The 26,826-nt window shown below is 34.9% G+C and overlaps 1 protein-coding gene across 2 annotated transcripts in view; it reads right to left on the bottom strand.

Moving 5' to 3' along the window:
* Window positions 1–26,826, bottom strand: part of CNTN1 (contactin 1) — a 393,997-nt gene that overhangs the window by 18,894 nt on the left and 348,277 nt on the right. For both annotated transcript variants that reach the window (XM_025403303.1, XM_025403304.1), the window contains exons 21-23: window positions 24,604–24,790; window positions 21,957–22,069; window positions 20,700–20,856 (exon numbers count right to left, since the gene is read on the bottom strand). In XM_025403303.1, coding sequence (XP_025259088.1) covers window positions 20,700–20,856; window positions 21,957–22,069; window positions 24,604–24,790 — 457 coding nt within the window. The remainder of the gene's footprint in view (window positions 1–20,699; window positions 20,857–21,956; window positions 22,070–24,603; window positions 24,791–26,826) is intronic.

Genomic DNA, 26,826 nt, shown 5'->3' with positions numbered 1-26,826 from the left:
TTTAAATATACGTTAGTTATTCTAAAATCTGTTAAAGATTAGTTAAGTTCTTGATGACGACAGTTTTCAGTCCCAGGAGCAAAAGCAAAAAGAATAACATGTGGCTGCAGAGAATTACAAAAGATATGTTCAAACATCTAAATCATCAATATAAAGCGCAAAATAATTAACAAAATTACAAAATAACAAGAGTTTCCAGAAATAAGCAACCTTATAAAGAACTGACACTGCATTATTGGCAAAAAATATGTATACTTAGTGAAAACATAAATGAGACAAAAAGCTAAATAAATTTTGTCTATGAACTACTTTTTCCTCTACATTAAATTCCTTTTGGGTATCACATATGCATAGCAGTATATTTATATGTTTAGAAGTTTACTCAGCCATTCATAGTGACTGTACAAAAAGAAATAATGTCTTTTTATTTATAAAAACCAAGACTTTCTAAAAATAAACTCAGAATATATAATGTCATGAAAGCACTTGAGATACTTGGAAGAATATAAGAATTATGATGATTATATTTTTCAAATGTGATGGCATCATTACTTTTTCTACTTCAAATATTTCTCTATCAAATTGGTTTGCTTTATATTTTAGACTTCTGCTTGGAATACAATATCTATGTAATTTTAGAATCACACATGCCAGTTCTCTGTTTGCTAAGAACATTTATTACACTAAATATATAAGTACTTTCTAATTCTGTTCATTTTTCTTCTTATGCCCATTTTAAGAATTTTCTCTTTATATTTTATTGGCTCTCACATTTTAGATGCATTCTTTATAACTTTAAATAATATTTCAAAAATTCTTTTAGGGCTAAATTTAATTATAAAGCATATATTAGAAATCTGATTCATGTTTTATAGTTCTTGAGGATAAATGTTAAGACATTTACTATTGAAGTCTTCCAGATATTGTAATCCAACAGTATTTATCTAGATAACTTTCTTTGCTAGTTAAATTGAAAAAACAACTACTGAGTCAAAATGGTTTGCCAGGTTCTTTGGGGATAAAATATAAATATTTACTTATGAGTAATAGGCTACTTCATTCTAAAAAGGCTTTCTGATAGTTTATAAAGATAGATAAAGTATGATAAAGAAAACAAATAAGAAAATTGAGAGGAAAAAAGATAAAGTTAGGAAAAATGATACAAAACAAGAGGTAATACCAAAATAGCAGCAACATCAACTAAAGCTAGTATGAATATTGCGAATATTTATTGTGTCTATGTTGTTCCAGGCAGTTTTTAAACCCACTGCATATATAGCCAAACATTTTAAAGTAAAATATACGATACTTTATATATTTTGCTAGAGTCATGTAGGAGATTTGGCTCTGAGCTTTGGTCCTGCAGTGCAAACACAGAAATACATCAGTCACTGAGTTTATTATCCAAAAGACAAAAACAAGTAATGTCTCAGGAAGAGCTTATCTACTTCTGGTCTTAAGACCAGAGACAAAGTTTAAGGGACAGTCTATTTGGGCAGATATCCGGGATATTATCTGTACTGGATGCCAACACAGTACTAGAAATACAACAAATTGGGAAAGCATATTTATCACAGTATTCTACCCCCAGAGTTCTTTTAAAGTAGAGCACTCTACTGAAGGAAGATGCTGATAAGTTATTTAGAGTGTGTGTGTGTGTGTGTGTGTGTGTGTGTGTGTGGAGAATAGTCTCCTATTTAATACATTCCAATAAGTAATATCTAGACTGCTCACAGAGAATTGATTATTTAACTGTAGGTTTCTTTTTTTTATTTATTTTTATTTACTTTTTTTTAGTGTGTGTTTGTGTGGGATGGATGTTAGGAGATGAACTGTTCCACAGTTTAGACAGAAGTGATCCTCCTTACATTCTTCCTCTTACAAGATTTCTCCATTAAATACATGGTGTGCAGGAATTTCAAGACTCCTCATTTAATGTTAATATTATATTATTTTATTTACACATTAAATATTTATTGGCCTAGACAAGGGTGCTCACTTCTATAGGTTCATCCCTATCTCAGAGAATTTTCATTCACAGTTCTTTAAAAAGAATACATTTTTGTGTGTGTCATATAGAAATATATCCTCAACAATTATAGAATAATATGATAGTAGATTTTGTGTATTTTTTTGTTTTGTTTCTGTACTTTTTTTTTAATTGCCCTCTATCTAAGTCAATAGCATAAGACCAAAGTACAATTCAATACAACATTAATTATATAAGATCACAAAACAGGCTGGGCATGGTGGCTCACGCCTGTAATCCCAGCACTTTAGGAGGCCGAGGTGGGTGGATCACAAGGTCAGGAGATTGAGACCATCCTGGCTAACACGGTGAAACCCTGTTTCTACTAAAAAATACAAAAAAATTATCCGGGCATGGTGGCGGGTGCCTGTAGTCCCAGCTACTTTGGAGGCTGAGGCAGGAGAATGGCGTGAACCTGGGATGCAGAGCTTGCAGTGAGCTAAGATCACACCACTGTGCTCCAGCCTGGGTGACAGAGCAAGACTCCATCTCAAAAAACAAAACAAACAAACAAAAAAATCACAAAACAATGTGTTCTAAAACCACAGCTCACCGAAGGTTTGGATTGATTGATTCATAGAATTTACTGTCTCTAGGGAATGGAATGAGTGAGAATCTCCACCGAGCATGCATTCTCAATAGGGCCAACATGGCCTCCAACTAAGTGAAAGTTGGTTCTTGTGGGTTGGGAAAATCTGAAATCTCATAATAGTTTTGGATTGCTAAAGGGCCACAGAACATAAACAGCTATACAGTAGATATTTGGTATGAAAATTTCATAAGTGGTAACACTTGGAAAAATAATGTGTAACAGGGCTTCCTAGGGAGTCAACAATGAGGAAAGTTTGAGAAGTATTGATATAGAGTGTTATCTTTCCCAGTTATACTTCTGGTTAGAATTGGGTGGCAAAGGTTTAAGACATATAAAAACAAGTTTTAATTTACTCATTTATGGCTCATATCAAAGGTAGACACCATTATTCTCATTTATGCAAAAAGAGAACATACCTATGCTAAATAATCAAGGCATATGATAATGGTTTGGCTGTGTCTCCACTCAAGTCTCAGGTTGAACTGTAATCCCCAGTGTTGGGGGAGGGACCTGGTGGAAGGTGATTGGATCATGGGGATGAATTTCCACCTTGCTGTTCTTGTGATAGTGAGTGAGTTCTCATGAGATCCAGGTCTTTAAAAGTGTGTAGCACTTCCCCCTTCTCTCTCTCTTTCTTGCCACTGTGTGAAAATGTGCTTGCTTCCCCTTCACCCTTCTGCCATGATTGTAAGTTTCCTGAGGCCTTCCCAGCCATGCTTCCTGTACAGCCTGTGAAACCGTGAGTCAATTAAACCTCTTTTCTTTATAAATTACCCAGTTTCAGGTAGTTCTTTATAGGAGTGTGAGAATGTACTAATACAACATATAAATAATAAAAAATACACAAATTTATAATAATATTATAGACATCTTGGCTGGGTGCAGTGGCTCTCACCTGTAATCCCAGAACTTTGGGAGGCCAAGGCAGGAGGATCACCTGAGGTCAGGAGTTCAAGACCAGCCTGGCCAACAGCACAAAACCGTGTCTCTATTAAAAATACAAAAATTAGCCAGGGCTGGTGGCATACACCTGTAATCCCAGCTACTTGGGAGGCTGAGACAGGGTAACTGCCTGAACCTGGGAGGTGGAAGTTTCAGTGAGACGAGATCGTGCTACTCTGCACTCTAGCCTGGGTGATAGAGTGAGACTCCATCTCAAAAAAAAATAAAAAAAAATTACAGATATCTTAATTAGTTAAATCAAATTTTGTAGTACATTGGGAAATAAACAGGCTTATGTTTGCCAGAAACTGGCTTATATGTCATGAGCTGGGGAGTTAATGGTAGTGACCAAGATTGGCAGAGATCAGGCAAAATACAAATATGAATATGATCTAGTCCCCTTCTCAGATAGGAAAGCATTAAAGGTTTTTGTGCAGAGACATGAGAAGAGCTGACATATTTTAAAATAATCACTGTGGTCATTACATTAAGAATGAATTGTAGGTGTTAAGCACCAAGCAAAGAACACAATTAGATGGCTAGTGCAACAATCATGGAAACAACACATGGTGGCTGGACCCTATGATGGTAGCAGCAGAGGTGGATATTTCTAAATACATTTATTTTAGTGGTAAAACCAACAGGATTTCTTGATGAAATGAATGTGGTGTGTTAAATGACAACAAAAATTACTTCAAAGAAGATTGGAGATACTTTATTGAGATGGGTAAAACTGCAGAAAAAGCAAACAAAGGGAGATGGGGAAGAGTTCAATTTAGATGTCTGAATGGAGATAGCAAGCAGGCAGCTGAATAAATCAGAGAAGACTGACATTTGATTGTTTTCAGCAAATACATGCCATGCACTTAAAGCCTTGAGACTGCATGAGATTACCTAAGGGCTAAGAGGAAAAGAACTATTGATGTACTGAGTCCTGGGAGATTTTAAAGTTCAAAGGTTGGAATGATTACCAGAAACCAGAAAAGGAGACTGAGAATAGTAGCTCATAAGGGGAAAAGAAAAATCAAAACAGACTGGTGCCCAGAAAGCCAAGAAAAAGTGGCCATATGCATCAATGCTGCTAAGAGGTTGAGTAAGGAGAGGACTACTCCTAAATTAGAAACATGGAGGTCATTAGCAACCTCAACAAGAGCCGTTTTGACAGGGTGTTGGGGTGACAATCTGATTGGACAAAATTTAGGATAGAATTTTGGAAGAGGAATTAGGTGGTGAAGATGATAAATTATTTGTTGAATTTTACTCTGAAGAAGATAATAGAACATGCGTTAGTTACTGGCAGAGATTTTCTTTTTTTGTTTTTCTTCATATCTTTTTTTTTTTTTTTGCCTGCTTCCCTTTCCTTTCTTCCATCCTTCCTCCCTCCCTCCTTCCCTCCCTTCCTCTCTCCCTACCTCTTTCTCTCCTTCCTCCCCTCCTTCCTTCCTTCATTTTTTTCCTTCTTTCTTTCTTTGAATTGTTGCTCTGTTTTGTTTTGTCTTATTTGTATTTCCCACTTAAAGGTGGGCAATACTGCAGAATACTTGTATGGTGATGAGAAAAATCAAATAGAAAAAGAGAAATATAATGATGTAGAAGAGGAAGGAAAGGGTAGTTGAAGCAATATTCTTGAGTTAATAAGATGTGTTAGAATCTGGCTTCCATGTGGAGGGGTGTCCTTAGGAACACAGAGCATTCAGCCATGATCTTAGGAAGAAAGGCAGGTAACATGGGCATATGTATAGGTGTTGACTGCTTCAGATTGCTTTTACTTCTCAGAGAAATAGGAAGCAAGGTCATTGACTAAAGGGAGAAGATGGTCAAGGTGTGTTAGAAATTAAAGGAAAGAGAAAAAGAAGGTGTGAAATATTTTTCTAGGTGAAAGAAAGAGTGGATATGCTAGGAAAAACTAGTGGAATGGCCCAGCAGCACTCTGGGCCCACTTGAGGTTTTGTGGTCATGAATTCAAGGTGAAACCAGTGTTCATGTTGGCATTCTTCTCTGGCCACCTTTAGCTGTGAGAGTGTAGGCTTGGAGCAAGTAGTGAGTTAAATTTAATCCATTACTTTAGCCGAGTGAGTATAGTGAAGTGACAGAAGCAAAAGAGAACCTCTGGGTGGAATGGGTGGTCTATGCAAGGGAATAATTATATGGATGTAGGATTTAAGCTGGATATGGAAAGAGTGGGGATACAAGGAAAGTAAGGGACACAGACAGTGGTCAGATCAGTGGCTTTTGCTTCCTGATAGGTCAAAAAATTTTGGGAGTCTGAATACAGAAGTAAGAAGAAAGACAGGAAGTGGACAGAGGATAGGATGTTTGAGACTATGAAGACATTAATGAAAAGGGTTAGGGTAGAACTGTGGGAAGAACATCAATACGAGAAAGAAACTGAGAAGACAGAGTAATGCAAAAATCATTTACACCTACATTATATCACTAGAAAGTATGAAAGAAGTATGAAAGAGAATGGCATACTCTCCAATGTCATTTGGAAATAATGAAAATTATCTGAAAAGTAAAATCTTCAAGGAATGAGTAAGAGTGACCCTGGTGGTTGGTAGAAAATTTGGACAAGAAGGGGAAATGGGTGGGAGAGGGTGATGGTATGAGATTCCAAGCAGAGATTTTTAGAAGGAGACAAAGAGAATACTGTAGAAGTGACAAGAAGGAAGGTCATATACCCTCCACCAGGTGCAGCCTTCAAGGGGTATGAGAGAGCGAGCCACCACTTTTGAATAGTCTGCAGAAGGAGCAAGGTCATCAGGGAGAGCAAGATTTCAGATAAAGTTAAAAGGTGAAAGAAATATTCAGTGAATAGATGGAAGTTACAGAAGATTCTACTGATAACTGATGGTGAGTTTTAGAGGAAACAGTGGGAAGGTTTTAAGAGTAAAGTATGACTAGAGGTGACAGAAAACAGGCACCTGGATCCGTGTTAATCAGAGAGTCCTGAGTTTCTGTACGGGACTGTCATAAACAAGGCTGAAGGGCATGAACAGATTAGATTTCAGAGTCTCCAGGTATGTGGTGCTGGTGAGAGGTGAACGTTGGGGATGGGAATGCAAAGGGGAGATCTTGGTAGGGGCATATGGTTTCTGCCTGGATGTGGACACATAAAATGTGTACAGTTATATTTAATCTGAGTTTCGGTTTGGCCATGTGAGAAGCAAAAAGGGAAAGGGACAAGGTATATAGGGCAGTTGTTGTCAATATGAACCATGGAATCTGAGCTGACATTCAAGGAGGGAGCTGAGGACATGAGGATGAATGAAGAACAAAAAAATAAAAGGAACAAGCAATAGGATCAATGGTAGTCTGGGTGGGGGAAAGTAGAACTGCTGGAGTTGGGAAGAGATTTCAGGAAATTAGAAAAAGAAGAGTCAGTGGTCAGAGAATACAGTGTTTAAAATCCAAATTAAAAATGTTTGCAGTAATTAAGTAATATCAAGATTTACAGGGGTTCTCAAGATTTACAGGGGTTCTCAAACTTTTTTATGTCATGGACCCATTTAGTGGTCTGTGGATTTCTGAAAATACTGAGAATAATGCTCTTATTACACGCATAAAATATAATACATAGAGTTTTTTAAAAAAACCTATTATATTGAAATGCATTTATAAAAGTATCAAGAAACCAAATGTACATTACTAACACATTCAAATAGTATGCTTATTAACACGTTAAATAACAGGATCTGGGAGTAGATTTAAGAAATATATTATTTGAAGTAATACTTCAATAGCTGAAGTATATGAGAATATCTGTGATTGTTATTGGTGACAGAGTAATATGTGACCTAAATTCATATATTTTAAAATGCCAAATTTCAGTTAGAAATTCATGAAAATTATAATGTAATTTTTTACCATCCAAGTTTCAGAAACTCCTCAAATTCAAATTCACACTGAAGTCTGTGAATTCCTGTTTAGGTTGTGATCATGAGTGGGTGACTGAGGCAGGACACAGGGCAAGATCATCAGAAAAGAAAAGTTAGATAAAATAAGAGGCTAGGGCATTGGATGGACCATCTACATGGATGTTGATATCCTAAAGATTCACGACTTCCAGACACATCAGAATACTAAGGCATCTCTATGGGCTAAGGGTCTTGAGTCAGTCTCTGTACTCTGCAACACCCTGGACTCTTCCTGCATTTTTTGTAAACTTCAATACCCTTCACTCTTCCTAATTCTCCTGGCCAGGTGACCTAAGGCTGGTTATTTGCTTTTGAGACCATTTTTAAGAAAAAGAAGTGAGAGTCAAGTATGCAAGCCCTGAAATGGAAGGTTACAGAAGAAAGACTACTGGCTGGAGAATCTCATACTCTTGAAATTGTTCTAAGTTATTTATTTTGTTTTGGTCTGGATCATTTTACAGAAGGTGTCTATAAAAACTGTTTCTGGAATGTCCTTTGCACTGCTCTCACACTGTGAATAATCTACCAAGAGGCCTGGCTTCTAGCCTTACCCAACTATGGGAATTTCTTTGAGACCTAAATGTTCCTTCATAAATCACTAAAGCTGGTCCCTAATGTAGTATCGAATGGACCATTTTAATATGTTGACATATCACTTTCCAGTTTAAGCGTTTTATATTCCCCTTTATTATGGCATTAAAGGCTTCCAGTTATATTTATGAGAAATTTCAAGGCTTTTATTTTTAACAATCACAAAGTCACTTTCTTTTCTAAATGGTTTTCAAATTTATGTTATAGTGAATAAGTGTCAAACCTCAGGAGGAAAATTTAAACCCCAACTCCCATTCTCAGAACAGACAATTGTCTTTACATTTTCCTAAGAGGGTTACAAATTTCAACATAGCCTATAATGTTTCAAAGGAAATTTAATTTTGAAGTTTTGTTTTGATGGTTGATGCATATATCTATTAAAGATAATCTGATTGTTTTAATTAACTTATGTGTTGCTCTTATTTCAGGAGAGAATGTAAAGTAATATCTTATGATTTGGGGTGGGGGTAGGTGTATCTTAGTTCATCCTTAGGAACAGGATGTTTTCAATCCACTTGAGTGTAAAGAAGAGATATCTTAATGTAACTTTAATGCCATTAGTAAATCAACATTCATAGAAAATAAATAAAATTAGGCTTACTAGTAATTTAAAAAGATCTATATTCTCATGACTAATTTATTCATGCGTATATCATAAAATTGGTTGAAACTTACAGCTAAGTTTCTCAAACCTTGGTGTTACGCATACAGGAGAGAGAAACACATTACTTTTTATTAAAACTAAAATATTGCTAATACCCAATATTCTGAAAAATAAAACCATCTTTGAATAAAGGTATTTCCCTTAGGACTATTGGTTCATTCTCTGAAAATTCTTCACTATAATTACATTCTCCAAAAATGATTAATTCCTTTAATTTCTGACCTCCTTTTCCAAAGCACTCACTATATATGGGAGTTCCTCCTCATGCTAGGTTCCAATTTTAGTTCCTTCAGCAATTTTCTTTCCAGATTCTACTCTCCCAGTATAACACTCTAAATTTAGAATATATCACCAAATGCAGCTCTTTGAAGTGAACGATTTGCCTCATAGATTTCAAAATTGTGGAATAACTAACCTAAAATATAAAACAAAACAAAAACATTTACAACTTTTTATGTCATTAATGATGTAAACCAATCCTTAAATATCCCTCTCTACTTGACTACTTAAATATTATTTAACAGTGATAGAGCCAAATAATATATTTTTAAAGGATAAACCTGTGTTTACTGACTTTGTTTGAACCACAGTTCTTACAATTCAATTTATTGACATAATCCTTGGCAATTTGCCCATCATCATAGATTGTTGTTTTAATCTCAGTATCCATCTTGTCAGCAATTTCTTTTCTTGAATCCAAAACCATCCTGCATTTTGAAGCTAACATCCTAGCTTTTCTGTAAATTTCCATTCCTCTTTCTCTGTATTTTTATGAAGCTGCTCTTTGACCTAATTCTTCTCCCATTTCTCTAAGTGTATATCCTACGTCTGTGTTTACTTACCTCATTATTTAACTTTGAACATCATGCAAAAATCTTTCTCTGCTTCTTTGCTAATACACTCTTCATATTTTGCTCAGATATTATCACTCTTCAAGGAAGATTTTCTCAATCCCAGACCAGCAGTGAATCTTGGTCACTTTGAGCAATTATAGAAATGATCTTTAACTAGTTTAAGGAAAGACTTTTGACACCGTTCTGAACATTATGGGGAAGGTTTTTCTGAGGAGCTTCTGTGAAAAGCTAGGGTTTCTTTGAAGATGGAGCTTCAAAAGAGACAGAACCTCTTCTTTCTTGGACATTATAGGGTCTGTGTGATTTCTAACACTTCTGCAGATTCTTGCAACCACAGAGAGGACAAGCCTTAAAATGAAGCTGAGACCTCTCAAGTGGAGAAATGGGGAAAATCTGTTCTTTAGTTATATTTTTGAGACACTGATTCCACAAGGGCTTTCATTAGTAATTTTGAGTTGAAAGTTCATTACTAACAGCTGAAAATATTCTAATGGATACTGACTCTCTGTTCAGCGATTTTTAATTATTCTTTAACTAGAAGTAATAAATCCTTGTTTTCCTTGATCTCTACCTATATTAACCATGCAATTTGCCAACTTTGGGCAACACCAACAAACATCTGCTATCTCTGTTTCCTCCATCTCCATCCAGGCTGGTATGCATTGCAAATAAAGTTATATAATTATGCCAGTTGGTTCTCTGACAAGTTGATGTCATCTGAGCTCAGCTGCTTTCTCAGTTTTGCTAGATGATTCTCTTTTTCTCTCTTTCCACTTGGATGTCTCATAGGCATATTGAACTGGCATACTGAACTCAGCTTGTCAAAATTTGAACTACTCCTTCTTTTCTTCATATATTTTCAGTAGATGATTCTGTTTTAATACATAATTCAGCTGGTTGTTTCAGTAGATGATTGTGCTGGTCGGTCTAAATTCTTAAAGTTCTGCCAAATCCATTTCACATACCTCATAAAATTATCAGAACATACTGTTGGGTCTTCCTCCATATAAATCCTAAATATAACTACCTCCCACTTCTACTTCAAAGCTATCTTCACCTCTTGGACTATCACCTAACTGATCCCCCTGTTTCCAGAGATTCACAGAGATTTGCACCACCATTCATGAGATTTCTACTTCCCTTCCAAAGAGTGGTCGAGATGCTCTATTGTAAAATATAAATCTGATCATGTCACTTCCCACTTTAAAATGGTTCAATGGCTTCTTATCACCTTTAGGATAAAATCTAAAGTCCTTAATCAGGACCTATAAAACTCTCTATGATTCAGATTCACCTAAGTCTTCCCCATGGCTTGCTTGGCCCCAGCCGTACTAGTCTCCTTGCTGTTCCTTGAACATCTAAAAATACAGCCAGTTCAGGGCTTTTGTACTCTTCTGGTGGGAATACATTTGCTTCCCTCCAGATAACTTCTTCAACTTTTCTCTCGCTTCATTCCATTTCTTTTCCAGTATTTCCTTATCAGAATAAGCTCTTTCCTGGCACTCTGAGTGAAAACAGATGCCCTTGCTCTCTCCCCTCAGATATTATTGCTATCTGACAAAACTTTATGTATTGCTATATATTATTCATTTTGCCTTCTTGCTTTAAAATGTAAGTTCTATGAGGTTTGCTTACAGAAATAAGACTTTCACCCACACTATTTTTGTGAAAGTTGCTCTCTTGAAACTACCAATGACCTCTGTTTGGGCAGAATTTTGTCCCTCCCAAATTCATATATCGAAGTTCTAATGCCCTAGTACCTCAGAAAGTGACTGCATTTCGGATAGGGTCTTTCAATAGATAATTAAGGTAAAATAAAGTCATTAGAGTGGGTCTAATGCAATATAAATGGAGTTCTTAGAAGAAGAAAGTACAACACACATGTGTACACACACACACACACACACACACACACACTGAGGGAAGGCCATGGGAAGACAGGGCCATCTACAAGCCAAGGGGAGGGGCCTTAGAAGACACCAACCCTGCCAACACCTTGATCTGGCCTCCAAAATTGTGAGAAAATGAACAAAGCCACCCAGTCTGTGGTACTGTCATGGCAGCCCTAGAAAACTAATACATAGACCTCCAAAATGCAAAACTAACTATTCTTTACTCAACTACTTCAAGATTCTTTTGACTTTGCCACTTAAAAATAAATTATGTAAATTAGTAATTTTTAAAACTTTATTTATTTTTGAGATGGAATCTCGCTCTGTCGCCCAGGCTGGTGTGTGGTGGCACATTCTTGGCTCACTGCAACCTCAGCCTCCTGGGTTCAAGTGATTCTCCTGCATCAGCATCCTGAGTAGCTGGGATTATAGGTGTGTGCCACTATGCCCAGCTAATTTTCATATTTTTAGTAGAGATGGGGTTTTACCACTTTGGTCCGGCTTGTCTCAAACTTCTGACCTCAAGTGATCCACCCACCTTGACCTCCCAAAGTGCTGGGATTACAGGCATGAGCCACCATGCCTGGCCTAAAAACATAATTTAAAAACAATACCATCAATGCCTGTGTACTCACTGGCCAGGCAAAGAAATAGAACACAGGCATTACCCCAGAAGCCTCTTCCTGATAATTCCCCAATCACTCCTCAGAGGCAACACTGTACTGAATTTTGCATCAATCATTCTATTTTTGGGGAAATTTCACGTGTTATATATAAATATGTGCGTGTATTTATATTAAACACACAAACCTCTTTAAATATCAATGTATTTTCTATTTTTAAACTTCATATAAATGGGCTTATAGTTATGCATAGCTTAATGACAGGAATGTCTTCATAGAAATGTGTCATTAGGCAACTTCCTCATTGTGTGAACATACGACTATACCTAGAAGGCATAGTGTATTTATAATCTATTGCTGTCAGGCTACAGACCTCCACGGCATAAGCATATTACTGTACTGAATACTGTAGCCAATTGTAATACAATGGCAAGTATTTGTATATATATACATACATACATATAGAAAAGGTACAGCAAAAATGTGGAATTATAATCTTATGGGACAACCATCTTATATGTGGTACATCATTGATGGAAATTTTGTTATATGATACATGACCTTATATGTATTATTTTGTGACTTTTTGTTTATGTTCATTATATATTTGGGGACTTTTATAATCAGAATTCATCATTTTGCATAAAAATAAACCATCCCAAACTATCACAATAACATTTAAAAATAAACCTGGAAAAATATTTACACAAATATGGCAGGAAACGTTTTATAATCTTCCTTTATTCATTGATTATAACATTTTAAAGAAAGTTCTTAATATGAAACATAGAAAGGGCATGAACAGAATTTTATAGAAATGGAACTATAAACAGCTATCAAATATATCTGTATATTTACATTAATAGTAATAAAAAATAGTGAAATAGTATTTTTGCTTAACAAAGATTTTTAAAAGGACAAAATGCTACAAAAAATTGTTTAATGATAAAACGCAGGCATTGCTGTTTAGATGACAGTTTGGCAAGTATATGCTAAGCGTTTAAAAAGTAATGCCCTTTAATCCAGTAATTGCACTTCTAGCAATCATTCTAAGAAGATAATTGGGAATCCAGAAAAAAGGTCTATACACAAAGATATCCATTATGAGTTTGTCACAATACTGAAAATGAAAATATGGGAAGTAACTAAATATAATGGCTACACTATTGTCTGTGGGCCTTGATAATTAGGTTATATTAATCACTATTTTCTGAATCTTGAGTAAATCTTGCTTTTAAATATCTTCATCATATCACTTCAGTATCTGGAGCTTTTGTTCTATAATTTTAATGGTGCTACTAAAAATATCAATTTCTATACCATGAAATTGATTTAAAAGCTAATAGCTAATTTATTTTCCTTCTTTCATTTCATATTTCCTAAAATATCCACATTTGGCTTGGTTCTCTAAGTTAGTTTTGATGGTTATCATATAAAACTCTTTAGTTTTTGAGAAGGTATGAAGCATTTTCTCTCAGAATCTCAGCATCATTCTTCTTGCTCTCAATGCCCTCCTGTGTCTCCCTGGGGTAAAAATGTGGACACTACATTCCCTCCAGACTCTCCTGCCACCAAAAGGCAGAAGGGGAAGAATTGGGAAGTCATAGAAAAGCAGGAGCCCGGGTCTTCACATACACTCTTTAATCACTTATCCTGGAAAAGATCTTGTCATGATTTGCTTTGCTTCTTAGAGTCATAAAAAAAACATGCAGTAGCCTATAAATTAATTATTTCTGAAAGAGAGTGCCTTGTTCTGATTGTGTCTCAGACTTACTTTCTTCTCACCAGGTCTATCAACTCCCTCCCCTTTTGTCTCACTCCAATCTATTTTCTGCACAAAAGAAAAAAATGATCTTAAATTAGATCACATCATTTATCTCCTGAAAGCACATCAACATTTTTCCATTGAACTTACAAGAAATTACAAACATCTGAGTATTACCTTTTAGATGTAATCAAGGCCAGGCTGTTCATAACTTTACCCCTCTTAACTCTCCAACCTTATCCCACATGACTCTGTATCCTCACTACACACTAGTTACACCAGCCTCCTTTCAGGTCCTTGACATGACAAGCTCTTCCTTTACCCACACTTTTGTCATATGGCTAGTTCCTGTCCTTTAGATTTCAGCCTACATCACCTTCCTAGTGACGCTCGACCTAATCATCCTACCCAAAACTACCTCTTTTTATATTAGCCACTCATTTTTCCTTGTGTTTTTATTAATTCTAATTGTTTTACTATTTGTTTGTTGGTTCTTTATTCTTCTGATAACCATTAGAATGGGAACTTCAGGAGGGTTTGCAATTATTATAACCAAATAGCCCAGCAGAATGCCTGACATATGGTTGGTGTTTAGAAACTTATTGAATGAATTAATTTACTAGGGAACAAAGGTGTTTTTGAAAATCTGTAATGTTTGAATAGTTTATTTTATCATAGGAAAAATTCATTTGCACATCATACTAAAATATAGCTCTGGAGACTACGACTTTATTTCATTAATGAAAATTATTGTGGTAGAAAGTAAATCTTGGAGGATTATTTTAAATTTTCCTTTCCATTCTTACATGTGTTCCATTGAGGAATGTTTCAGCAAAATTATTTCTGAGTCTAAGTAAATGAGCAAAATAAAATGCTGAAGTTGTGAGAACTTGGTAGCAGCTAATGGAAACCTTGGGGAAAATTTCAAAAAAACTCAGGTTAGTTTCGATACAGAGGTGCTATTTATGGCCTGGCATAGAGTTAAAATGTGCTTCTAGAAGTTGTACTCAAAGCTTCTGAAGGACAATTAAGACTCTGGAAACTCCCTGTGCTGGGAGTTGCCCAACAACTGCTGGATCAAACCTAGTCACTGCAGGAATTATGTTAATAATCATCAAGGCTATGAGTTGCCTCCCAAAGTTGAATTTAGAGACTCACAAAATATTACTTTGTCCAAATAATTTATCTTCCAACTTCATGTTTGTTACAAAACTGGGAGTGCTAAGTACATTTCTACGGTTAGGCAAGGCTTTGAGTGATTAGTCATGATTCAATGGTAATGAACAGAATACATATTTTAGAGGTAATTTAAATGTAAGCTATTTGTCAACCTAAAAATATATAGGCTGGATTTATAAACTTGAATGCTCAAATGGATCCCATGAAAAATAGTGTAAAGGAAAATAAAATATTTGTTTATTTCAAGATGGTTGAAGAGACAGCATTTCCTGAATGATATCTGATTATGTCTTACTCACAGACTAAATTTAATAATGTATGAAATGAATCTAAACATCCCACTATCCTCTTGTCCCTCTTATACCACAAGATTTAGGAAGTGGAGAAGGGAGCACAGGAGTAATGATGGAGTTAAACGTGTAAAAGTTCTACCCAAAAACTAGTTTTCTAGACCTTCCTCTTCTACTGGGCAGAAGAGAACAAAGCAAAACAACAAAATGTGTTTTCCATCACAGTGTTTAAGTCAGTGGGTTTGGTTATATAGCTTAACTTAATAGCTTGGAGTTAACAAAAATAGTAGGTTAAATATCCAGATTACATCATTGGTGGTAATATCAGGATAAATTACAGATTTATTAGAAGACAAAATACACAAAATGAATATATAGTAACTTTAAATCAAATGGAAAAAATGCCTTGCTCTTTTAGAGTCTATCCTAGACATCCACCACTGTCTTCTTTCCAGTCCAGGACATCATTATCTTTTTTCTTTTTTTCTTTTTTTTTTTTCTTTTTTTTTTTTGAGATGGAAGTCTCGTTCTGTCCTCAGGCTGGAGTGCAGTGGCACAGTCTGTGCTCCCGGGTTCACACCATTCTCCTGCCTCAGCCTCTCGAGTAGCTGGGACTACAGGCACCTGCCACCACACCCAGCTAATTATTTCTTTTTTCGTATTTTTAGTAGAGATGGTCTTTCACTGTGTTAGCAAGGATGGTCTCGATCTCCTGACCTCGTGATCCACCTGCCTCAGCCTCCCAAGGTGCTAGAATTACAGGTGTGAGCCACTGTGCCTGTCCCAGGACATCATTATCTTTAAATCATTCTATGGCAGTAACCTCGTACTTCATCTCCTTACATCTTAGTCCCCTACTATATATATTTTCCACAATCACCAATATGATTTTTCAAGTGAAAAAATCTGATCATGTTATTCCTACCTTAAAAATTTCAAATGACTACTTCTTTCTGTAGAAAAATATTCAGACTCTAAAATGTTCTGAAAAGTCTTTCTCAATTCAGCTATTATTTAAAAAGAAAAATAAAGACTGAAAATATGCATGTTCACTACAGATAATTAAATATGTGCTTCTCTGCAGATATTTATTTATGACCAAGGATCCTTGTCAAATGATATTCTAAAATGTATAGAAAATATGTAGTAATCCAAATTAGCTTATTGAAATTAATATTGAAAATTAGAGCTATATGTATAGTTTCTTAATTTGCACATAATAATTTATTTAAATGGTTTTTAAAGGATAATATAGACCTTATTAGAGATAATATGTGTGTGATGAAACATTCGCGATGTTACGTTTGCCTTGACATGCACTACAAATATTCAATGAGGAATAAGTTATTAAAGCAATGGATAACAGCATTCATGTCAGAGAGAGGTGTAGTTACAGATAATCAAATATAAAGTATTTCCAAAATATGTCTAAAAGGAAGTCTCAATTTTTTTAAGAATCAAATTTTTGGATCAGCACATGACATAATATAAATCATGCACCTAATGGGGAACTATATCGGATTTCTAGAGATGAAAACTATAGTTTTAAGTTGCCCAAGTTATTCTTGTTTGTGAGCTTTTCTCTATACATAAATCATGAATTAATTCGACAGTTATTTGTTAAAGCCCTGCTACATGCCAGATAGTCCCCTAAGTGCTGGAGATTCAAAGGCCAACTGAGGCAAACAAGAGCTTGCTCCCATGGAGCTTAGCTTCAAGTAAGGATGGAGAGAGATGTTATAAACAAATACAAATAAGTAAGATATTTTTACATGGTTACTAATATTAGGATGAAAAGTAAACAGTGCTATGATATAAGGAAGATTTACTCAGAGTAGGCTGCTACCTTAATTGCTGGCCATATAGAGAGCTTTTCTGAGAAGGTGACATCTGAACAGAAACAAGAATGATGAGAATGAACCTAACATGCCAAGATGCAGAGAATTCCAGTCAGAAGGAAGAACAAGTACAGGTGCCTCAAGGCAGGGATAACACTGGTGTGTTCAAGAAGAGAAATGTCAATAGAGAAAAGGATAAAGCACTTAATTTAGATGAGAGAGACAGTGAATTATATAGACCACTATAAACCACAGTAAGAAATGCAGATGTTACGTATGAGTCACCTTTCTAAGAGGAGAGTTACATAATTTCATTTGTGTTTTAAAGGGCCCCCTCTGTTGCATAGATAATAGGCCTTAGGAGGCCAACACTGGGAGGCAAGAGGATCATTAGAATTGCAGCAGGGTCAGGGAGAGATGTGGGAATATGTAAATCCTAACACATTTTAAAGATGTGAACTGTGACTCCTGTATTGTAGGCATTTAATGTCTATTTGTTGAATGAATGAATGAATGAACAAACAGCATAATACTCATAAACATTAAAATCTAGTAGTGTGTTATAATCCTGGCTACGTATTTGGGGCATGAAAACCAAAAGAAAGGAAAGTACTAAGAGTCTTTAAATTTAGAAGAAAACCTGTAATTTCTGTTTGTATTTGCACATTTTCCTCATTAAAACTTAAAAACAAGAATATTCTAGAATGGTGTTATTCACCAAGCATCTGACATTTCATAATGTTAATTCTACAGTTTATTTGTACAGTTATGGTTAAAATAAGAGACAAATAATAGAAATTCTGAAATCAATAAGAATGTTGTCCATTAGTTGGCAAAACAGAAAAATATGAAAAATATATGGAGTTAAGTTTGGGATTTAAAAAAAAAAAAAACCTCTATTTCTTCTATACATGAGCTATTTATACTGAAATATCAAATTACAGCTGTGGTATGCTGAAATCAACCCATACAACCCCTGAAATCTGATTGTGAAATTTTTAGGAAATGTATGAGCAATGCGTTAAAAATGTAATTGTTAAAAATAGGATTTATGTAAACTTAGTTAACTTTAAAAGCTTAAAAGAAATGTAATAAATACTCAAAACTCATCACTTCTTAATATTTTAGTATATTACAATGTCAATGTTTTTGAGGTTCTTATTGTATCTGTATGGTGGCAATTACATATAATGATGTGCTACTGGGTAGCTCTTCACATTAAGTGACATCACTTAGGAAGCTTGAAATCACACATAGTGAGGATATTTATACCACAGAAATAGGCAAACATTATAAACAGGGCTTTCCCCTATCCCTAGTGATTCAACTGTTTAACATTTACTGGTGCCGTTAGTGATAGATAAACTGATGTTACCATCACTGCTACAGCATCTCTTGCTGAAAACCTCTAGTCTAAATCCCAGAAGCTAGGTTCTCCTTTCCATGAGGAATGATGAACCAAGGGTGAATAAATACAGAGAGCAAAAGCTCGCTGTGGATGGCTTCTACACAAGAGAAAGAAGGCCCAGGGTTCAAGAACAATTTATTTAGTTACTTTATGCTTTACCTTCCTTGAAATAATGGCAATATTTCCCTCTGATTTCCTTTTGTGAAACAGCCTACTAAGTGTAAAACTATTGAAAGTGTCAACAAAGTTTGGAATATAGAAAATGTTTCAAAAATAAGAAAATTCTTTTTTCTCCTGTCAAATTAGCAATGACTAAAAAGAAAGACAATAATATTAGGGTGGTGCAGTGAGAAAAGCACTTATATACAATGATAATGGGAATAGAAATTAGTAAATGTTTTTTTTTTTTTTTTTTTTTAAATAAATAAATTTATTTATTTATTATTATTATACTGTAAGTTGTAGGGTACATGTGCATAACGTGCAGGTTTGTTACATATGTATACTTGTGCCTTGTTGGTGGGGCGGGGGGAGGGATTGCATTGGGAGTTATACCTGATGTAAATGACGAGTTGATGGGTGCAGTAAATGTTTTTAAAGAAATTTGGCAACCTAAAACACTGTCTTATATTTAAATTTAACCTGAAGAAAGATTAATTTATGAAAATGGACTGTAAAAGTATTATTTATAATAGAAAAAACTTTAATGAGTTTGCATATTTGTTTGAAAGAATATCATTTATAATTTTAAATACAATTTACAAAATAAATGGAAACTGAAACATGAAACTATATATGTATACAGAGTGACTATAAGTAAATTCAACTAAGCATTAGCAGTAGCTATTTTAGGGTATTTGGAACATGATTATTTTCTTTTCCTTTCACATGTCTGTAATTTCTATATTTTCTTAAAAGACAAAATTATGATTACACTAAAAAAATCAAAGTTCTATTTTGATTTGTAAAGGATGTATATATGAATTGTGGCAAATTTCACAAAAACATGGCATACAATTGAAGCCAGCATTTATTAAATACCATTAAAGACTCTGGCATTGTGTTAAAGGATTTTTTTGTTGGTTTAATGTATAGCATATTCATTTATTTAGATCAAAATCACCAAATTTTCAATTTTCTTTTATTTTTGTTTTAGTTTTCTTAAAATTTAACTTTTATTTTAAGTTCAGGGGTATATGTGCAGATTTATTATATAGGTAAACTTGTGTCATGGGGTTTGTTGTGCAAATTAACTAAATTTTCTTACAAATTATTTATTATCATCTTTGATCTAGGACCTTCTGGTATGTCAAAGCCTCTCATACATTTCTCAAATTAACATCTATTGAAATTCAGTATAATTAAACTATATCATGCACATAGGTTGAGAAAAATATATCAAAAATTAAATAACAGAATGCTACAAATAAATAAATTACTGCCTCAAATATATGTATTTCCAAATCAAACAAAGTTGTGAGAAATAGTGTTTGTAGAAAAAGAATAGATAAGATAGAGAAAGAGAAAAGGCAAAGCGGCAATAATTTAGTGTTTTTCTCTTATACTACTATATCAATATGTATAGACCAAGTGAAAGAAAGTTAGAAGAGTATTAAAAATAGCCTAGTGTATTTCCTTTTGATATAAGAGAAGTTTGGTTATTATTAAATAATAGCCTAGTATTATATAGTATTCAATAAATATGTCATTTTAATTGTGCTTTTTATTTGAAAATATTTCATTGACAAAGATTAAATATATTCAAGGTGAACAACATGAAGATTTGATAAATGTATACATTGTATAATGATTACCACAATCAAATAAACGAATACATCCCAAACTGTAAATTGGATCCCAAAAACTTGTTCGTCTTATGTCTGAAAGATTTCAGCTGTACTTTGACATCGAGATAATAATCAACAAGTATGTGGTATGTCACAGATTTACTTAAGAGGAGAAATACCAAGTTTCAGGGAATCCTTGATACGTCAAATCTACTTAGGAAAATATGGACACTGGTGTGAGTATCAGCTTATCCCTACCCTTGGGAATCCATAGGGTCTAGAAACTCACAAATACTTAGTTGAAATGTGTCTTAAATGACTCACTTACCTGAAATTTTGACTTGAGACACCACTCCATCTCCTCCATCACTGTGCGCGCGAACCTCCACAACGTATTCTCCATCTCTGGGGATTGGGACTTCTATGGAGTGTTTGTGAGTTGAATACAGTTTGCCATCGTGCTGACCATCAGGTCTGTAGAGTACCTTATAAAATACAGAAATGTAAATATGCAGTAAAGTCATAATAATGAGCCAGTGCTCTAACACTAAAACCAGAATAAAAATGCTTACACTTTGATTAACAAAAAGTAATAAATTTAAAACAAGAGGGAATAATTAATAAATTTAAAACTAGATGAAAAAAATCATGTTAGTTTCAATTCACAATAGTTGATTTTTGCAAGTTTTTAGGATTATCCAAGGAGATGTGACTTAAGCATCTAAATTTTATTTTTTGAGATGACCCAAAATAAAAATATAGAAAGAATATGCCTTTTTAACAAAAAAGCCCCAAATTTGAGAACTTGTTAAATATATTTAAATGGTCTGAAAATTGCTTCTCAATTTTTATTTCTACCATTTTCCACAAAATTTGGTATCCAGTGAAAAAAATGTGAAAGTGTGTGATATAAAGAATATATTTAAAATAAGCTTTTCTCCTTTTTTTCATTTATAAACAGTAACTCAGTTTATCAAGGAGTTTGCTGGGTGCTGGGCAACCCTATCATAATCATTGCCAAACAAAAATAGTTGCATTCTCTCTCCTCCTTAAGCTCTGATTATTGTATTCTATCTTTAAATAATTCTATTTATCTTACACTTTTGACATAACATTTTGCTGAAATTCACTGAAGATAATCTTTTCCATTTCAAAATGTACCATGGCACCATGTCATCTGATTCTGCTCTACAACTATTGAATAGAATAAGAAAGCTGAATGGGGCCGGCCATGGTGGCTCATGCCTGTAATCCCAGCACTTTGGGAAGCTGAGGTAGGTGGATAATTTGGGGTCCGGAGTTCGAGACCAGCCTGTCCAACATGGCAAAAACCTGTCTGTACTAAAAATACAAAAATTAGCTGGGTGTGGGTGTGGGCACCTGTAATCCCAGCTACTTAGGGGGCTGAGGCAGGAGAATCACTTGAACCCAGGAAGCGGAGGCTGCAATGAGCCAAGATTGCACCACTGCACTCCAGCCTGGGTGACAGAGCGGGCTTCCATCTCAAAAAAAGAAAAGAAACCCATCTTGGGTTTCACGGAAAGAGCAAGAATTGCAAACAGTAATCATCATTATTTGTAAATACCTTATATCCTGTCACTGTAGATTCATTTGACAGTGCAACGACATGATCCCAGGTGATTATATAGCGTGAACCAGACCTTATTGAACTGATGATCCTTGGAGGCTGGCTAGGAGCTGTGAAAAGTAGTAATATGCAATCAATGGTCACCATATCCAATCTCAATTCTGCATACTCTATTGCATCAGGTATTATAATGCTGATGATAATGGTACTGACACCACCACCATCTAATTTTAACAAGTGTTCACAGTATGCCAGGCACTATGCTAAGCACTTTACATCCATGAGTCCATTTAATGTACCCCATGGCCCTGTGAATAGGTACTATGACTTTTATTCTCTTCTCATCGTGCTCTGCTTGGGCTTCTTTCTCCACTAGTCTTTTCAAATTGCTATTTGCAGGGTCATACATCACCTCCACTTGGCTAAATCTAATGTCACTTGTTTATTCTTTTCTAAATTTAACATTTTTGGAGCATTTCACAGAATTGACCATCTTCTTTCTTGAATCTCTCATTTTTTTCTTAAATTCAGATCTTAACAACTGGGTTTTCCTTCTACCTCATGGGCTGCTTCTTCCCATTATTCATGCTTAGCTGGCTCCCTCTGTCAACTTGTAACTGTTGGATGACTTCGGACTTCACCTATGTACCCTTTTCTACCCTCTCTGAATCTTCCCCAAGTACTGACACTTAGGCCCATGGCTTTAAATATTCACAGTTCTGTCTCTAGCCCTAATCTCTCTTTCAACCTCTAGACACATGTGGCTGGAAGTCTCTCTGTCTAGGCAGATATCAGCCTATTTCTACTTGAGTCTCTAAAAGATTTCTCAAATGTAGTATAATCAAATGTAATACATTTTTCAAATGTAATATAATGTCACGTATACTCAAATCTTTCTCCAATGAGTCTTCGCCATCATCAGCAAATGGTACAACCAAACCCCCTAGTTTCTCAAAGAGAAATTCGATATTTAGTCTCTCATCTCACTCATTGCCAACATCCAAATTGGCAGCAAGTTGTCAACTCTGCCCACAGAAAACTTTCCACTTCTATCTCCATTTTCACTTAGTGCTAGTCACTATCAATTCTCTCCTTGACTGCTGAAATACTCTCCTAATTGGCTTTTCTGCTTTCACTGTTAATCCATCACAATCCACTTTCTGTCTAGAAGCCAGAATGATTTTTTATAAAACAACATCATAAATTAGATATCACTCTGTTTTAAAATCTTTCAATGGCTTCTTATCATGTTTAGAAAGAACTCAAACTCATCCCAATTACTTACAAGGTTCTCCATAATTGGGCCCCAGAACTCTTCCCCCTCCTTACTCAGAACCTATGCCCTGGCCCCAGCAGCCTTTCCACACCTAAAATATTTCAAGCGCTCTCCACCTTAAGGTTTTGTACTACTTAACGTGCAAAGAACCTTAAGGCTCTGCCTACAGCTCTTCACATAGTGGGTTCTTCTTATCATTTATCACTCAAACCCTAGCTTAACTGGCATCTTCTCAAAGACACCTTTCCTGGTCACCCAATCAGAATTTCACTTTCATCTAAGTCACTTTAATTTTGTCTATTTATTCATTTTATTGCCCTGTCATCTGCCATAATCCCACTTATTTATTTGTCAGAATGTTTGTTTGTTTGTTTGAAGTTTCTGTCTCCTTTCATTAGCTTGTAACCATGTAAGAAGAGCATCTTGGACTGGTTTGATCCCTTTTGTATCCTTGCCATCAAGAATAGTACTGAGCACACAGCATATTTTTGATGAATGAATAAATACACTAACAAATGGAAAAATAACAAAAAATGAGTGCTCCTTTTACAAATTAGAAAACTGAAGTTAAAATAGGTAATTTATCTATTGTCATACATTTAGCAAGTGGCAGAGACAGATCTCAAACGCATGTCTTGACACCAAATTCTAGTTCTTGTCACTACATTCTGTCATCTCACTGGGAGAGTCTCTGTCCCAAAGTGAATTTCATAAATTTGCAAACTCTAGTGGTAATCACATCTTCAGATTCTTGAGACATTCCCTAGAGTCCTACATACAAATTCTTCTTTTTATTTATTCCATTTGGGTTCAAGAACAGAGATATCAAAATGAATACAGAGATTAGAATGACCAGAAAGCGAGCAGGGATAGGTGGTCTTGTATTATGAACCACCTAAAACATACAGTACTAGAACATACAGTAATAAGAGAGTAAGCATAATGCTACACATTTAACTTGCATTGCACTATGCGATGACAGAGGTTTATAAATTAAAGCATGTAAAAATAAGCAGAATTTTAATTTTCACATGCTGTTGATGTACTCCTATGAAAACAATGTTTAAATTAATAAATACAGGGTGAAGACAAATTCATGGCATAAAATTTGAGAGGACAGCCTTTACAAAAGGGCAGTTCTCTCACTTTATTTCCATAATGGAATATTTAATGTATGAGGGTATTTTTCACATTTTTTTCATCATCTACAACAACTCACGTTTTAGGGGAAATCTTGTGTGGCTATAAAGGATACCATTGAAAAATGTGCTCAGGTATCTGGGTAGGAAATTTCCTTCAAATGTATTCCATCATGATTGAATCAAGTGGTAGTTTTTGACAAGTCTAAAAACAAAACGTGAGACTCACGTGCTTTCTTGGTGAAAGTCTCAATCGTGTCACTTGGAGGTCCACACCCTGCACTATTGCAGGCCCCAACTTCTATAAAATACTGGGTGTCTGGCAGAAGGTTCTCCAGCCTGGCCGAGTACTCTTGGCTGGTGACTTGAACTCTGTTTGCAGCTTCTTCTTTGTCATGGGCAGCCCAGTACCGAATCTGCAAACGTACAGGATGAGTTATACTTTGCCATGAGTCTTCAGTTGTGAAAAGTTCTCTTCAACTAGTTCTGTTATCATTGGTGTTGACTGATCATCATATTTTCAAATCTTTCTTAATGATATCTACCCTTCTATCAGTTTTAGAATATAGTAGGGCACACAGGGCAGAAGTGATTAAATATGCCAGAAGCAAATCAAAGTCTCACCTCATTGCCCTAAATAGTTTTACATTGACTAAAAAAGAATAAAACAATAAAAATTTAAAAATCCCAAAAACTTTGAGAGCAGACTTATTTTCAAAATATAAAAGTGGTCTCCATTTGGAAGTATTTGTCACTATCATTTTTATCATGTATTTCCTGTTTTACTTCTGTTTGCATGATTTCAAACTTGTTCTGAGCCATTCTTAAAGCAGTTGGAGAGGAAATATAATTTTGCTGGATAAAAATAGTTATTATCTGACCTAGAACATGCTAAAGTAATACTTTCTTATAGCTCCTTTCAGAAGTAAGTCTCTAATGTTATTTCCTTTGAACTCATATAGAAGCTAGATATAAAAGAAATACATCTAATAACTGGATAAACTGTATAAATTATTTACCTGTAAAATAATTTTTAAAAAACGTTATCAATTTTTTGATTAGAAATGATTACTTTTGTCAGATAATTACAGGATTCCTTTTCTCTTAAAAGTTTAAGAAAAGTTATGGATTGTAATTTTCATTCTTTAAATAATGGCTGTATTTTGCATTCAAAATTTATGATTACATCTAAGGTATGAATAAAATATGTTATATCTAATATAAGAATACAAAGAAAAGGATTATTTGTAACTATCCCGATATTTTACATATTTAAATGCCCAGTCTATAAAATAATGGGATTGTAATTTCACAATTAACTAAAATGCCTAGATTAAAATGTCTAATAATATAATCCTGCACTTTTTATTTACATAAACATGTAAGGAACCATTATAAAATGCAACAGGATGGCTCAAATTCACTTGGCAAAAGTGAGGTTTACATGTTGAATGAGCACACTTCTGAACATTCAGGAGTGGATGAATGCTTCCCTTTTCATCCCAGGCAGGGCAGCTTCAGAGACACATTTATACAAGTCCTCAAAGGTCTCAAGGGATGGAGTACCAGTTGCCCACAGTGGTTGCCAACAAAACAAATAGCACCTTTGTATCTGAGCTCCCCGCTTTCCTGTTCACTCTGCCTTTTCCTCATACCTGCTTCCTAGGATCATATTGAAAACAATCAGTCAACAATAATAATAGACAACTTTTCTCCACATCTTTGTTTGAGGCTCTGTTTCAAAGAGATCCAGACCAAAGCGGATGTCTTCTCCAAAATAAGACAATACACTTTCTAAATACCAGTTTCAGCTCACCATAATAATTTAACCTTTAAAAACATTTGAGTAGACACTACAGGATTGTTCATCTTTTGTGATGACTGTGAAATCAGTCATCTGCATTAATCTCTAATTCAGCTGCTAAAGGTTTTGTATTCATTATTCCTGGTAGCCTATTTTACTTATTTTCATTAAATTAATTAAGTGAATATTTTACCAGCTGGGTGAGCAAACTAAGTCTTTTGTGGATTCCTGGGCAGGAGCCCAAAGTTCCAAAATGCACTCGATAAGAAAGACTTCTTGTATTCTTCTAGCTTACCTACACTATAGAAAAACTCACTGGGTATTAAGATTGAACGTGGGAAGCTCTTTAACCAAGTAAGAGAAAAAAATACTAAGTGACATAAACATTCTACTGAGATACACTTTAAAACCACAAGGGAAGAGACTGTCTTTAAATTCAATTGCTCACAATTCTCATTTGAAATGTCAGGAAATGAACCTTGAGATGGTTTCAATCAGGCAGGAGTCAGGGCTTTCCAGCTTTATATTTTATGTTTTCAATGTGCTGCTTTCTTTCTGTGTATCTTTATACACAGAAAAATATAGATCCATCGTACATTTTCATGGGAAGTGCAGTGGGGTATTAGTTTTCACCCTCATCTATCTTGT

This window comes from Theropithecus gelada, chromosome 11 (genome assembly GCF_003255815.1).
Source record: "Theropithecus gelada isolate Dixy chromosome 11, Tgel_1.0, whole genome shotgun sequence".
Taxonomy (NCBI): Eukaryota; Metazoa; Chordata; class Mammalia; order Primates; family Cercopithecidae; genus Theropithecus; species Theropithecus gelada.
This window is presented reverse-complemented; position numbering and strand designations above follow the sequence as displayed.